Source organism: Mirounga angustirostris, unplaced genomic scaffold (genome assembly GCF_029215605.1).
Source record: "Mirounga angustirostris isolate CCGP_5_RB_7025 unplaced genomic scaffold, mMirAng1.0.hap1 SCAF_10, whole genome shotgun sequence".
NCBI classification, from domain to species: Eukaryota; Metazoa; Chordata; class Mammalia; order Carnivora; family Phocidae; genus Mirounga; species Mirounga angustirostris.
The window spans coordinates 64,922,014-64,938,011 of record NW_026991718.1 but is presented as its reverse complement, the minus strand read 5'-3'; the positions used below and the strand labels follow the sequence as shown (position 1 = coordinate 64,938,011).

Genomic DNA, 15,998 nt, shown 5'->3' with positions numbered 1-15,998 from the left:
ATTACTAGGGCATCAGTAAATTGGGCATTCTGCAGCAGCTTTTCCTAAGAAAACATGGTGGCTCTTTACTTCCTTTATCCACTCAAAAAGCTTCATTTAAAATTAATGGAAACAATTGGGTGCCTGGATGTTTTAGTTGGTTAAGCATCCAACTCTTGATTTAGGCTCAGGTCATGTTCTCAGGATTGTGAGATCTAGCCCTGCATGGGGCTGACTCTGCGCTCAGTGGGGAGTCTGCTTGAGATTCTCTCTCTCCCTCTCCTTCTGCCTCACTCGCTCTCAAATAAATAAATAAATCTTTAACAAATTTTTTTAATAAAAAAATTTTTTAATAATAAAATTAATGGAAACAAGAAATTCAATTTGGCCTCCTGAGTTTAGGAAAGATTTCAAATTGGAGGCCTACAGGTCAAGTTTAATCTGTAGATGTGTTTTGTTCAGCGTACATAGTACTCTGACAATCAGGACTGCTCACATCAAATCAACATTTCTAGCTTCTGATAGGGTAATTCTGAGTCCATAATCCTGCATGACAAAAAGTGACTGGAACTAACTATAGTTGTCTCTTTTGAAAAGTCCCCAGATGCCCCTACCCCTGATTCTCAAACACCTCACTAATTTTTTTTTTAAGATTTTATTTATTTATTTGAGAGAGAGAGCATGAGCAGAGGGAGCAGCAGAGAGAGAGGGACAAGCAGGCTCCCCACTGAGCAGGGAGCCCAATGCAGGATTTGATCCCAGGACTCTGAAATCATGACCTGAGCAAAAGGCAAACGCCTAAACAACTGAGCCACCCAGCTGCCCCTAAACACCTCACTAATTTACAGTAGTACCAGCTTCTATAGATAACTTGAGTGACCTTCAGTTTGGAGTTTAAGAAAAGAACATCAAGGAGAGATTGACACAGATTCCAAGACATGTAGGCTACCTGTAGATAACTGACAATAAAAAAGAAACAAAAGGAGATTGCTACATAAATAATAGTACCTTTATTCGGTATCTTTCAAGAATACAACAAATTATAACCACTAGCAAATTGGCAACTTTATATGTTCAGTAGTGCTACGCTGGTCCAACTTTGTTAAAATGCTGTTTTTTTTCCACCTGAAACTAAGATTACACTGTATGTTAACTAACTGGAATTTAAATAAAAACTTGAAGAAAAAAAATGTTTGATTTTTTTCAGAGAAGGAATGGAAGAAAATTCCATGAAATGGAGAAAGTTAAAAAAAAATAACCAATGAGGCCTGACTTTGATTTTTAACTTAACTTATGCTTTAGCAGTCTAACAGAATTGAAGGCAACTAAAAAGTAACATTTTCATGTGTTAAGTTTTAAAAAGTGATTGAATATAATGGTTATTTCTTAACTAACCCAGGATTTAGAAAAAGTCCTAAATGTTAAGAAAACTTTTCATTAGATTAAATTTTTGTTTCAGAAAACCTCTAAACCTTTCCAAATAGATGAAATTAATGGAAATTCATTTTGATAAATGATAAACGTGTAAGTCCAAGTAAATCTTTCTGACGTCAGTCTGGAAGAAACATTTTTCCTCTCTTTCACTGGCATGGTAGAAAGAACACCTAATCAGAAATTTAGTTTATCATGACCTCTGCTATGTGATCTCAGCCATGGGAATGAATAGGTAGAGCACGGAGGATTTTTAGGACAGTGAAACTACTCTGATACCGTAATAGTGGATACTTGTCATTATAAATTTGTCCAAACCCATAGAATGTACAAGACCAGGATTTATAAGATAAGCCAAGCAACCCTAATATAAGCATGGACAGATAGCTCAATAAAGGTATGTCAACATATCAAATACTCCAAAGAAGGATAATTACATAAATACAAATGGATAGATATGTGGGATTTAGTAAGTATAAGCCAAGTAGAGGAATATGTATTTCTGGGACTTACATAGAAATAAGTTATCTTCTACGAAATTCCTCCATTATGTTATATACTTATATTACACACATATATCACTAATCCTCATGATAAACCTTTAGAGGAAGTATTACTGCCCACATTTTGCAAAGAGGAAGAGGTAAGACCAGAATTTGAATACAAGGCTGTCTGATTCCAAGTTCATATTCTGTCTGCTATAAAGTAAAAAATAGACACTCAACTTAAATTTAGTAGGGGAAAAGGTGACTTTTTACTCTGACTCCATCTAATAGCAGCTCATTGTTACCATGTTCCGTGATCAAGGCTGACATTCAGCTGGTATGGCATAAGGGCTGAAAGTTATGATTATCTGTTCTATTTGACGGGGGGGTGCCCGTGACATATTGATCACTAAATATTTTGAATATCCTACCTGACCATGACACAGAACTCTGAGTATTCCATCACATACTTATTCAGACATTTGAAATCATCCAAAACCACTTCTCATGACATATTTTCCATACCTACAGGCATCTCAGGTCTACTTCATGCAAAACTTGGCTGGTCTTCTCTCTAGGTAAGAACATGCTAAGATTCCTAACTTTCAGAGTAGAAGCCTAGCATTTGCCATTTACATATACCAAAGCAAGGGACACATCTTTAAATCAGTAGTATGAAATTACTAACTGTAGGATTTCACCAGTGAGTCCAACCTTGAAATTACATCCTGCCTTTCTTGTTAAAAATCAGTCTCAAAGCATTCGTTATCTGGGAAATTAGTCTGATAGGATACTGTTTACAACCTTCCTCAGTTCTTGCTATAAAACTAGATCCCCAGAAAGGAATATATCTAGACATTAGCTTATGCCCTTAGATAGAAGTGCCTAAACTGAGTTTTATACAAAGTTATATTCTTGGATTTTATCAAGATTCAATATCAGAAATGACCATATGGAAAAAAGAAAGCAACAGTATAAATGTTTCAAGGACAAATCATCATAACAAAAACAGCATGATTTATTTCTGAGAGCTTCATACTTTAGATTTATTTATAAGTTAGTTATGCCAAAACCAGCTTGCCCAACCAATACACATAAAATGTTATATAAGCTCCCTCAACTGGTTAAGACCTAGAACTACCAAAAAACATGTTCCATTAAGTTGACTGTATCATCCTTTTCAGAAATTTCTGTTACTCCAGCCTGAGATCGAAGAATGGACATGATGTCGTGAGATAATTTGTCAAAGCCATTCTGTAAACATATATTTGCCATTTCTTGCCAGTTTTCTAATGAGGAAAATGGATCATTTATCATAAGATGTTCAACTATACCTGAGGAAAAAAATTATAATATTATAGTATGGCACTTATTCTTATTTGAAAACTCATACTTAGCAATTCTTCCAAAATAGAAAGGGATATCATTTCAACTACTAAAGTTACTATTAAACTTGATCCATATAAGTTTAATCTGGAGTGTTTCAGCCAGTTCATGGTAAGTAATCAAGTGTTAGTTTCTTCATCTCTTTCATTAACCTTTTCATGTCTCACTTCAACCCTCTACTATCTCTCACATTCCCACACTTCTACTCATCTCCCATCTCCTTCTTGGTTGAAGGCTACACGGAAGGGGTCTCAAAAAATGAAGAATGAGGGCTCAGCCTTATTCAGAGTCTCTAAGGTACCACTAGACACTATCACATAACTGGGGGCCTACAGGTCTAGTTTTCATGATCCTTCAAATTCTTTTATAAATTCCCTAGTAGTGCTGATCCAAGGGCTTGAAAACCTCTTTGGCAAACCCTTCCTATCTCTGGATAGACAGAGACCTCTTAATGATGGGACTTCTATAATAAATATTTTTCTAAAGGAAATAAAAGAATGATTTTATTAAAGAAAACTCATGATATTACTTACTTTTGAAAATCAATTATGGTGACCCTCTTTGGAACATATTTATTTAGGGAACTCATTTCTTATCTATTATCTGCATTACTGATGATACTTAATGAAAGAGGATCTCTTTTTAAAATATTGTCAGCACTGTTATTTTATTTCTACCATGATTATTTTTCTGTCAAATAAAATATTTTATTTGATATCTGTAATGATAATTTCAAAATTATCTTCCCAAATATGTTTTCATGTAATTTGCTATTCATTCTTTAACCCCATATAACAATTTAAAATCAAGCTATCTGCTCAAGTTCCTATATTAAATTAGAGAAAGGAAAGAAAAAAGTGAGATGTAATTAGTTATTCTTGATCCCACTCCAGAGTTACATTCAGAATAAACATCATATGGAAGTGACATTTACCTATGTATTTGGTTTAAGAATAAAAATATAGAGAGATTATGTCTAAATAACATTTTAAATATATATAAAATTACTAAATATACACATTTGTTAAAATACGTACAGTTTTTATAGTGTTCACCAGTATAATTATTAAGATGTTCCCCTAAAGCTACATAAAGATTCTCTCTTTTTTGTAATTCCCTCAAGAAATACATACTATTGTCGACAGACTATTATTGACATGGTAATCTTTACATTTATAAACTCCCAAAATCAATTCCTGCCAAGAAGGAACTCTTAGGAAAAATTAGTTAACTCAGACATAATAATCTTGAACCTTTCCCTAAATAACCCACTACTTTCCTTCTATAACATTTTACTATACTTACCTTTCCCACCTTTACTTATTTCTTGAAGTAGCTTAATGCCAACTTTTTTCATATCTACAGAAAACAGATGAAGTATAGCAAGGCCAAAAGATAAAGATGGTGGTTTCCCGTTCCATTCTCTAGTGAGACACTGAATTAATTCAGTGTGAGGACATAACTTTATTAACTGCATCAGGTCATCTGAAAGCAAAAAATAAAAAAACTATGTCTCAACATCCTAATATGATACATCAACTACAAACTGGGACCAGCTAATGTCTACACCTGCCAATCAACACTTCTTCTTCCAATCCTTCCAAAGTCCTCAATGAACTCAACAGTACTCTCTCCGATCAGGGAAAAAAAAAAAAAAAAAAAAAAATCAATGCTCAGCATAGCAAAAAAATGAAAGAAAACTACTTATAACACACACTACCTGAAAAACAAATTATCAAAGAACTGTGGTAGAATAGAAAGGACTAGACTGGCAATTAGGAAACCTGAGCTCTAATCACAGTTCCATCAATCACTTATTCTTTTGGATCTCAGTTTATGCACCTTAAAAGTGCTAGAATTGGTAGCTCCAATTTCTAAATTTCCATCTAATACTACATTATGTTTGTCTACATCTTGTTGCTCATATTTGGACCAGTTCCTAGTAAGTATAATTTCTTTCTTTCTGTGTCTTGCAGAGAAAAAGGGTCTCAGTAATTTTTTTCCCTAAAAATATCAAGTATTTAGAAACTCAAAAATGAAGACTTTAAGAAGCTGTCAGCCAGTTCAAGTAGCTAGAGGTGGAGCCATATGAAGTTGCCTGTATTTGACCATTTTTGACTCCAAAAAAAGCAAATTCATATGGTTTAATACACTAGCTAACTATTGAGTTCATCTAGTACTGCAATCATGATTCACATTCTTAAATTTATAAACTTAGTGTTAACTTACTAAAGTTTTTCAAGTAAAAATATTCTTCTTGGGTCAAAACAGAGGTAGTTTTCAGAATAATTTCTGAGAGCCTTTCAAGAACTATCATAAATGTAATTCGCACTCTTGACAGGCACAAATTTCTGTACTGGGAACTTAAATCTATTAAATCACTGCATTTAATATTTAATATAAGTGAGATATTATTATTATTATTATTTTTAAAGATTTTATTTATTTTTTAGAGAGCGAGTGAGAGAGAAACAGCATGAGAGGGGAGAGGGTCAGAGGGAGAAGCAGGCTCCCCGCTGAGCCGGGAGCCCGATGTGGGACTCGATCCCAGGACTCTGGGATCATGACCTGAGCCGAAGGCAGACGCTTAACCATCTGAGCCACCCAGGCGCCCTATAAGTGAGATATTATTATTCTCATATTGAAAGTGAGGAAACAGGCTTAGAGAAGTTAATTTTCCCAAAATTATACACATAATATAAAGTAGAACAGTTCATCTGACCCCCGCCCTGAGTCTATGACCTTCCAATCTATAGTAATGCTCCTCCAAAATAATAAATAAATGTGTGTGCATTGTATATATGTATGTATTGTATGTATACACACAGGCATGCACACACACACATAAACATATAGAGAGAAATGGTAAAAGAAGAAACAAGGAATAACAAAATATAATTCTGTATCAATAAAGTCAAACAATTTTTTAAAAATTTCCCTAGAGAACAGGTAGAAGTTTATGATTTGGGCCACTTAAATTGGCCTCCACTAAGGTGAAGCTATTTTTATAGCACCCCCAGCCTCCAACATTTCATAACTCACACATCTTACTCTGCTTCATTCAATCAGGTATTCAAATCGCCTTCTCCCTGAATTGATTAATTAACCAATATTTACTCAAATATGTACAAGATATGGTCTCTGACTGATTAGAAAGAATACAAATTCAACTCTCATGACCTTTCCCCTCTGCTTACCACACTTTGGAATCCATTTCGTTATTCCTTGGTTTGACATATTATTAATCATTTTTTTTATCTCATGGATATTCTGTTTTAATAAGATTATAAAGGCCTATATACCAAGTATGATACCTGTTTAACACAAATATCCAGAACACTGGTTCTCAAAATATGGTCTAGGGTCTACAAAGTCAAAACTATTTTCATAAAACATTTTTTATTGTTATTTGTTATTGTTATTTTAAATGAATAAATATTTTTAAATTTTCTGCTTTAATGTCTAATAGGATAAATATCAATAGACATAACCCATGTAAGTAAAAGCTCTTTGGGATGTTCAGTGCTTTTTAAAAGTGTAAAAGAGACCTGAGACCACAATGTTTGAAAGCCTCACATCCAGAATAACCCAATTTCCAGATAGGTATATTCACTTGTTTAATGATAATGGGAAGGTGAACAAACAAAACAAATCATTTCAGGCTTTATTCTAAAAATTATTAGGGGGAAAAATAATTTTTACTTTTATTTATTTTTAAAGACTTTATTTATTTATTTATTTGAGAGAGAATGACACAGCGAGAGAGGGAACACAAGCAGGGGGAGTGGGAGAGGGAGAAGCAGGCTTCCTGCGGAGCAGGGAGCCCGATGTGGGGCTCGATCCCAGGACCCCGGGATCATGACCTGAGCTGAAGGCAGACGCTTAATGACTGAGCCACCCACCCCAGGCGCCCCTAATTTTTACTTTTAAAACAGATGCTTTTTTAGTCACACTTATGCTTTTGGAACAAATTTCTTAGAACTTTTCTATTTTTGTTTGGTTTTGGTTTGGGTTTTTTAATTTGTAAGTGTATAACTGATAGTCTAAATCTAAGAGAGAACGTTTTTTCCTGAAACCAGAAAGTATTAACAAAATGAATCTGTCCCCCAGTGCCAATATGATACCATGGAAAGCTGTGGTTGTTTCTCATTAAAAAGTAAAATAAGGAAAGTAATTTTCAAACACTGTTTCCATTTTGTAAGCTTAATTTTTCTCGTTATTATTTTCATCTTATGATGTGCTAAATAAATTCTGAGGATAAACATCAAGGTTCTAATTACATAAGAGTGTTACTACTTTGTAAATTATTACAATATATATCTAATTATTTTAGATTATAATGCACTACTAGAAGAACAGAACAATATAATAGTGAGTCAATCATGTTTCTATGCACTTATGCAAGGCAAATTTTGCAAGCAAAACAGAAACTTAACATTTCAGTCAATAAAAATTCTAAGTGTAATTAAACCTATATTCCTTCCATGTCTAAACTGACTAAAATAATCTCTTATCTATGGAAAAATAATACTTAAAACAGAAACTGAATCTGTACACTTAGATAATAAAAATAAAATATATAATTCATTCAACAAATATTGAGTAGTACCAGATTCTGTTCTACTGCTATGTGTGTGTAGGTAAATTACTTATCTCTTTGAGCCTTAGCTTCCCTGTGGAAACACAGTTTTTTTTAATCTATAAAATAGGGATAATAACAAAACCTACTTTATAGTTAACATAAGGATTAAGTAAGCTCATGCATGTAAAAAGCCAAACTATAGTATCAAGTGTGCTGTTATATAACAAAGAAATTAATAACTTTAAAAACTAGATTCTAAGGAAAATTCAAGTTACTGTTTGAAAATGATCAGATTCAACAGCCATCAATGATCCTCTTTCCTGGAAAAATATGCCCTAAAAGTGCTATGTTTTATTCCATTTGCAACTTCTTAGAATTGGGGTACAAAGCCTGCAAATCAGAATTGAGAAACAGGCCTAGGATGTGGGAGATGTCAGGATGCCTATACATTTAGGTTACTGATGAACTAGGCTCAAAATAAGAGATCAGCTCATTCAAGTAAGGTTACCCTAAGGTTGACAGTGCTCTCAGATCATTGCCCAACTGCAACCTAGGTGTTTCAGAGTTTTGAAATGAACATTATTTTACTAATTCTTCATTTCTAATGCTTATATCATAGTCTAGAACATTTATGTAACAAATAAGTTCAGCTATTTAAAAAATAAATCCTTTAAGTAGCATGGTCTAAAATATCTGCAAAATAAACTGTGTACTTCAGAGGGAGACAAGCAGTGACACCCAAATATCCACCTTCTCCAAGGCTGTGAGGCCCTCCACCCCAGGACAGCCCCAGGCTCAGTCCCCAGTGCCTTTGCCAGACATTCAAGACAAACAAGATCTCCTCAGGAACAACTGGCCTTAAGGCAAAGACCACCCTGATAGGGCTGGCCACAGCTACCCAGGACCCTCAATCAGCACCACGGACTTGACGAACTTCACTCTCTTGTTTCACTGTTCCCTCTGTGCAAGCCTTGGCTCATTTCCCTCTCTGGGCCTCAGTATCTCAACTTGTATGATGGGCCTAACAGTGCCTACCTGATGGAACTGTTGTGTGGATTGGCCGGAAGGACATGAGGATACCCTACCCAGAGTCTGGCACAAAGTAGGTACCCAATAAAAGTTAGATAGGTTTTACTAAAAACAAACAGACAAACCTACATATCAGTATATATATAAAAGACTTTATAATGTAAATCCAAAATATTGCCTACTATCATGGGTGATCTTACAATTAAAGTCTAGAATTCAAAAGTATACAATTAAGTAGACTGTCTCACTCACCATAAGTAAAATCCTTGAATTGCTGTATGTATTCCATGGCCCCATGAATCTGACCCTGTTTACATAGGCAAAGAAGAGCTTTCTTATGCAGGCCACAGTCACTGTAGATCATCTGAGCTAAAGCCAGGCACTTGGCCTTGTTGTAAGTATCCTGTTCCCCATAATCACAAATCACATCCCCCAACTCTTCAGAAAATGTGAGCCTAGAGCAAGCAGATCAATAGGTATACTTTAGAGAGTTCTTGATGAGTGGATAAGAATAAAATATTTGAAAATTCAGCACAGTAGAACTGGATTTTCTATGGTCTATAAGAATTCCAAGTTAACAGGCAATTGATGTAGAAGAAATCAAACATATCTAAGATTTAACAACAACAAGAACAAAAACAATCAGCATGTATTCTTATGGGGGAAGACATTTTAGCAAAACTGAGCTCAAGTTTTTAAAAAATCTACAAACACGGTTAAAACTCTCCTAAAAAGACTGGTGGGATTTAAAATGACAAGGTAAACAAAAATTCTCTTATAATTGGGGATCTCAATGTTCTCAGCAGTTATCTAGATTCTAAACCCTATTGAATATAAGAATTCATTAAATGTTGGTTAACGACAGTGACAACAAATTTTAGCTCAGTATTAGTAACAGATCTTGCAAGTGTTTGCAAGAAATGTGTGACACCAGTGTTATTTTTTTTAAATTGATATAGATATATACAAAACAACAGGGGGGACAAAGGATATAAGATGTCCCTACTAGGAGACACTGAAGAAGTAGTTCTTTTGAGACGGCTCACTTGAATAGGTTTCACTTGTCGTCACATTTTATTTTTTTATTTTTTTACTTGTGATTAAAGATATTACTTCTAATCATTGGTTGTACGGAAATTTTACTTTAGTTATATTTTTAATAGCTACAGAATACCGGTGCCTGTATACATGTAACAAAATGCCAATAACATTAAAATGAAATCCAGAAACCCCTCCAAAATGTGTTTACTGAAAATTCAGGAAATAAAGCCTACCGTGTTTATTGGGGTGGCCAGAGAGAGGTGGGTCTAAAATCAAAAGGCAGCTTCTGATTATAAATCAATTACTTACTAAGGAATTACCTGACTTCTACATTTTAGTACCAAAATACAGGTATGGTAGCTACAGTCACAATGTTTCCTAAGGCTGAACAAGTAATTATTTCAGTCTTTATAGTGACTGTATTCCCAAAGCAAGATGATAATACCAGTATTTTAGTTATTACTTCTCTTATTAATACCATAGTTGTATTTTTTAAGAAGTCACCACCATTATGTTGTTCCACCTGAAAGAAGGCCAGAGCTGAGGACTGAAGTTGCTGTGTCTCTGTTTGTCACTTTCCAAAAGGATGATGAGGAAAGAAGAATATGATAAAAAAGAAAAAATTTTTTAAAATAAATAAAAAATAAAAAAATTATCGAAAGGGAGGAAATGGGTCAAGCCCCAAAAGAATGGAATTGACCCTGAAGGAAAAAAGGGGAAAGACAAACAGGGATTCTAACCCGGGGGGAAAGGGACATAATCAAGCACCCTGCACCTGGCTGGGAAATGAGCCTGGGTACCTCTGCCCACATTCCACCCCCTCCAATCACCTCATCCTACCTTCTTTCTGTTTCCCAAAAGTCTCCTTCTTGGTTCTCCCACCCCTACTTCCAATTCTAAGAAGACTCTTTCAGGGACTTCTGAAAGTGGATCTCCAGCCTGACTCTGGAGAATACAAATGACTAATAAATAAAAGAAAATATGCTTAACTCCACTAGTAAACTAAGGTATATTTGATTATAAACCAGATTGTAGACTTTTAAGTCAAAATAAAGGCAATATATAATCACTAAATCTATGCATATTTACTTACTGTTATTTTGTAGGGTTCAGTTTGTAAAGTTAATATGTCAGAGGATATTTTTCCTCTTCTAGGAGCAGTGTCTGCAATTTAGAGACCTAATGCTAGTAAAGCATCATTTCTTAAGTTTAGGCTTTATGTGTCAAGTGATCAGACTCTTCCTCAGGTAAGAATGACTAAGAGAGCCAAGATTAGTCTATAACCCAGGCTGTTTTAGGGCTGGCTCTGTACAGGGCTTCAGGGAAAGAACTGTAGAACTTTTTAAGGTAGCCATGTGGTAGAGGCCAGGTCATCGGAGTCAGAGACCAGAGGGCAGAGGCTAAGAATAAAGAATGTGAATTACCTTCAGTATTCTGTTAGACCATCTCAGGATCCTTAAAAGTGGTGGTATTGTCCAAATTTATGCAGTCAAGGAATTTCATAAGAATTTAAATTCTTACAACTAAGAGGTAGAATCAGCCAAGAACCATCAGTATATGTAGGGAAATTAATCTTGTCTGAAGTGTCTCTGCATTGATAGCAGGTGTTAATGAACATGCACTTTCTAATGGTGTTCTCACATCTGAACCATTTCCAGGGCTCCCTGACAAGTACATTTTGTGGAGCATGTAGAAGGTGTGACCAGGCAGAAAAAGAAAGAGGCAAAGCAGGGAGAGCAGGGTGTATGTATGAAGAAGTTTCCTAAAACATAATTAACTAATTATGTGAACAATAAGTGAAGCTAACAAGAGGGGTGGGAAAGAGATACTCTGCACTGGTAAACAATAGTGCCATCAATCCAGGACAGTCCGAGACTATCTCTCTGGGACGAGAGCATCGCGCAGGGGAAATGGTGAATTTGGAACGGGCAGCAGTAGGCAGTAGTACGCAAACTGACTACTCTATAATATGTATCCTCTGTCCCTATACATCCTGAGCCAAGAAAGCATAGCCCTTAGGCTGCAAAATAAGCAGGCCATGGCAACAAGACAGATGACGGGCAGGCCTTTCCTCACTCTGCCTTCCAATACTCAGAGCCCAACCTATGTCCACATAGACCCAGCAAGAACAGCTTGATCTTCGTAAGCAGGCACACACTGTTTTAGTCCTCTTTACTGGACCAGTGACTCTTCCCCAGCTGACTGCTAACAGCTCCCAGTTTCTCCTTCCCCAAAGAATTGCCCTCAGCTGACTGGAGCTGCCTCATCCAGAAAATCATGCCTATCTTTCAACACCCAGTAGTATAGAGCAGATGACTGACTAATAAAGAATACAAAAGGCCAGTCCTATAATTCAAAAAGAAACAACTCTGGTACAGTTTACGCTCCGTAGTCCTCTCCCTGTAATGCTAGCTATACCTGAGTTCACATTCCTGCTTGGCAGTTTGCCCTTCTCCATCCCATCTCACTTCTTCCCTTACAATATTTCTCGAGGAGGAGTCTATCAGTAAATGACATGCACTCAGGTGCAACTACCATGCTCTCTTTAAGGGAAAAGGGAAACTGAGTGCCAAACATATTCCTCTCTTCTGTGTTATGTAACAACAACCTTACCTTCTCATGATAATCAAAGTCGACCAGGATTCACAGAACCTCAAGTTGCAGGAGTGGAAAGCACAGACTCCCTGTGATGCTTAATTGAATGTGTCATCCTGACTGGCTCATAGAGCGCCCAGGTATTTAGTCAAATATTATTCTGGGAGTCCATGAGGATGTACTTGAAAGAGAGTGGATCGGTAGACTGAATAAAGCAGATTGTTGTGACTGTGGATGGCTCTCATCTAATCAGTTGAAGGCCTGAATGGTACAAAAAGGCTGCCCTCTTCCAAATAAGGGGGAACTCCTCCTGCTTGACTGCTTAGCTGGGACATCAGTCTTTTCCTACCTTTGGACTCAAACAGAAACATTGGCTTTTCTCGAGTCTTGAGCAGCCTGAAACTCACACCATTGAGGGCTCTCTTGCTTGCTGGTCTCTAGCTTGCTGAGTGCAGATCTTGGGACTTACCAGCCTCCATAATCACATGAGCCAATTTCTTTCTTTATATATATGTATATACATATATACATGTACACACACACACACACAATTTGATATATGGAAATATATATATATTTATATTATATACATTAAAATAATATATTAAATATATTATTGATTCTGTTTCTCTGGAGAAGCCTAATTAATATACTCCCCATGTGGGCTACTAGGAATGATAGCTGAGCAGAGCCACTCTTTTATCTCCCAGACCCAAGTATTCCACCTACTGGGAATACACCATGTAATTGTCACTGGTTTAAAGAGTGCATTTCATCCTGAAGGATGTTACTCCATCTTCAAAGGATGGAGTGACAAGCTGGCATCACCTGGACACAACCAGAACCATCCATGAGCCAAGTTTGGGTTTTTTCTTCCTTGTCTGCTGGTCTTAGGTCACCCCACCCGTGCATGAGGCCATAGGTGTGACATTACTGTGGAAGTAGTGTCAGTCAGTTGGTGGTAGTTTACATGGGGTCTGGGCCACCTATTTCTGAAGCTAACCTGTATTCTCTGGATCTGCTTGAGCATGATCTTGATTGTACCTGATTTTAGATGGACTGTCTGAGCCCACCTGACCTCATGACTTGGTGAGCCTGTCAGAATCCAGTTCATGATAAGCAGGTCTCTAGTTTAACAGTCATTGGTGTTCCCTGGATAGACACTCCAACTTTAACAAGATCCAGTAGGTGTTTTTTAATAGTATATAGTTGTTTGTTACAGGTGGCAGATAATCTACTGGGATAGCTCTTGGTAGTCCCAAGCCAAATGAAAACTGTTAATGGGTATCAGTAATCATGGTTTGATAAAGGCATGGCAATCAGTCATCCTACCAGACAAGCCATCAAGACCAACAGAAGTGTAAGAGTGAGAAGAATATAAAATGGATACAGAAGAAAGATGAATAATAATTAATATGGAAGAATCTCAAAATAACTGTAAGTGACAGAGCCAGACCAAGAAGAAAAAATAATATATAATTCCATTTTTATAAAATTCTAGAAAACGAAACCTCATCTATTATGACAGGAAGTAGATCAGTGGTTACCTGGAGATGGAATGGGTGTTGAATGAGGTTGATTATCTCAGCTGTGGTAATGATTTCATGGGTATATACATATGTTAAAACTTGTCAAACTGTACACTACAAATATGTGTGGTTTATTATATGTCAATTATATCTCCACAATGCTGTTTTCCAAAAATTCATCAAATTGTACATTTGAAATATGTATCGATTATTGTATGTAAATTATATCTCAATAAAGTTGTAAAAAACAAGTAACAGCCTTAGGATTCATTGTCATGACAAGGGCTGTATAGTACATCCCACTAACCCTCCTCTTACAAGATTCCCCCAGAATTATACCCACAAAATCCTGGACTAGATGGAGTGAAATTAAGGTGAGAAGCAAATACATTAGGTGTTGTGCAAATGGTTGACTATAGTAGATGCTGTTTTAATGTCCTGCCCAGATCCTCCTTCCCCAGCTGCTCTGGGTATTGGCTGCCAATGGCTTACAGGTCCCCTTCTTCTACAGCCAATTGCCCTTCGCTGGTGGAAGCCACCATGCCTAGGAAGTTATGCCCCATCCAGGCAGCCCATAGCCCTAATAGAGTCTAACAGAGAGGTACAAAAGGCTGGCCTCTTGCCTCAAGGGGGACAGCTCTGTGGTGTGGTTTATGCTCCAGAGCCTCTATAAATAAGACCAAGGTTAGAACTTGCCTGAGATTACATCCTTTCTTGGCTTCCCAAACACACACACACTCTTCTCTATTCTGCTTCACTCACTCCCGTATATGGTTTTCTTGAGAAGCCCTCCCTCTATCAATCATGTACACTCAAATTCCTGTCTGAGGCTTTGGTTCTAGGGAATCTAACCTAAGGGGGCTCTAGTACAAATCTGCCAATCTGTATTGAAACCTAACTCCAAGAAGCCATCTCCTGTCTATCCTTAATGGTTTGTATGTTCTAAATGTTACCTTGGTCCACATCCATCCTGCTTATAAGTTTTCTCCTAGATTTATTCTTTACATGTACCCATAACTTATCTGGATCCAGGTTCCTGCCTTATCCCTCTGAGTAGCAATGATACTGATTAATCCTTTTCTACCCTTACCAATCAACTTCTATCCACCATTAAGTGGTCATGAATCATCCGTGAACTGCCATTACTCAACTCCTGATCTGGGCTCATTGTGACTAGGCCCCATTACTGCATGAATGCTTAGTAAATCTTTTTAACCAATTAACTGCAATAGAGACTGGAGATAAATGTTCAAATAATGTACTAATAAAAAACTATTGAAATCTTGAGAATAAACAACTTTATTAACCAACTATCAAAATTAAGTTAAAAGCTTTACTTTGCTTACCTTTCCTGGGTGACCCAATTGATAACTAAATCTAAACGTTTTTCAGATAATCCACATTTGATTCCTTCCAGGGTTAGTTCTGCATCAATAGGACGTCTACATGCATGACTTGTGCTAAAGATGGTCTCAAAAAATAAGAGTAATGGAAAAGGCTTGCCTCTAATCTTTCCAACAGCTATAGAGAGAAGAAAAGTTTTTGAGTTGAACACTTTAAGTAAATAATAGTTTCCTTTTTCTTACTTCATATTCTTTTTTTTTTTTTTTAAGTTTTATTTATTTATTTGACAGAGAGAGCTCAAGTACGCAGAGCAGTAGATAGAGGGAGAGGGAGAAGCAGGTTCCCCACTGAGCAGGGTGCCCAATGCGGGGCTCGATCCCAGGACCCTGGGATCATGACCTGAGCTGAAGGCAGAGGCTTAACCAACTGAGCCACCCAGGCGCCCCCATATTATTTTCATCTCTGTATCTTCAAAAATTTCAATCCAGGGGCGCCTGGGTGGCTCAGTCAGTTAAGCGGCTGCCTACGGCTCAGGTCATGATCCCAGGGTCCTGGGATCAAGCCCCATATTGGGCTCCCTGTTCAGCGGAGAGCCTG

General features: G+C 36.7%; 1 protein-coding gene across 1 annotated transcript in view; it reads right to left on the bottom strand.

The window, feature by feature from the left end:
* Window positions 1–351: 351 nt before the first annotated feature.
* The window catches only part of CLHC1 (clathrin heavy chain linker domain containing 1), a 40,806-nt gene continuing 25,159 nt past the window's right edge, over window positions 352–15,998 (bottom strand). The window contains exons 9-12 of the mRNA XM_045884982.3: window positions 15,404–15,578; window positions 9,145–9,347; window positions 4,587–4,766; window positions 352–3,229 (exon numbers count right to left, since the gene is read on the bottom strand). Of these exons, the coding sequence (XP_045740938.1) occupies window positions 3,033–3,229; window positions 4,587–4,766; window positions 9,145–9,347; window positions 15,404–15,578 (755 nt within the window). The 3' untranslated portion in view covers window positions 352–3,032. The remainder of the gene's footprint in view (window positions 3,230–4,586; window positions 4,767–9,144; window positions 9,348–15,403; window positions 15,579–15,998) is intronic.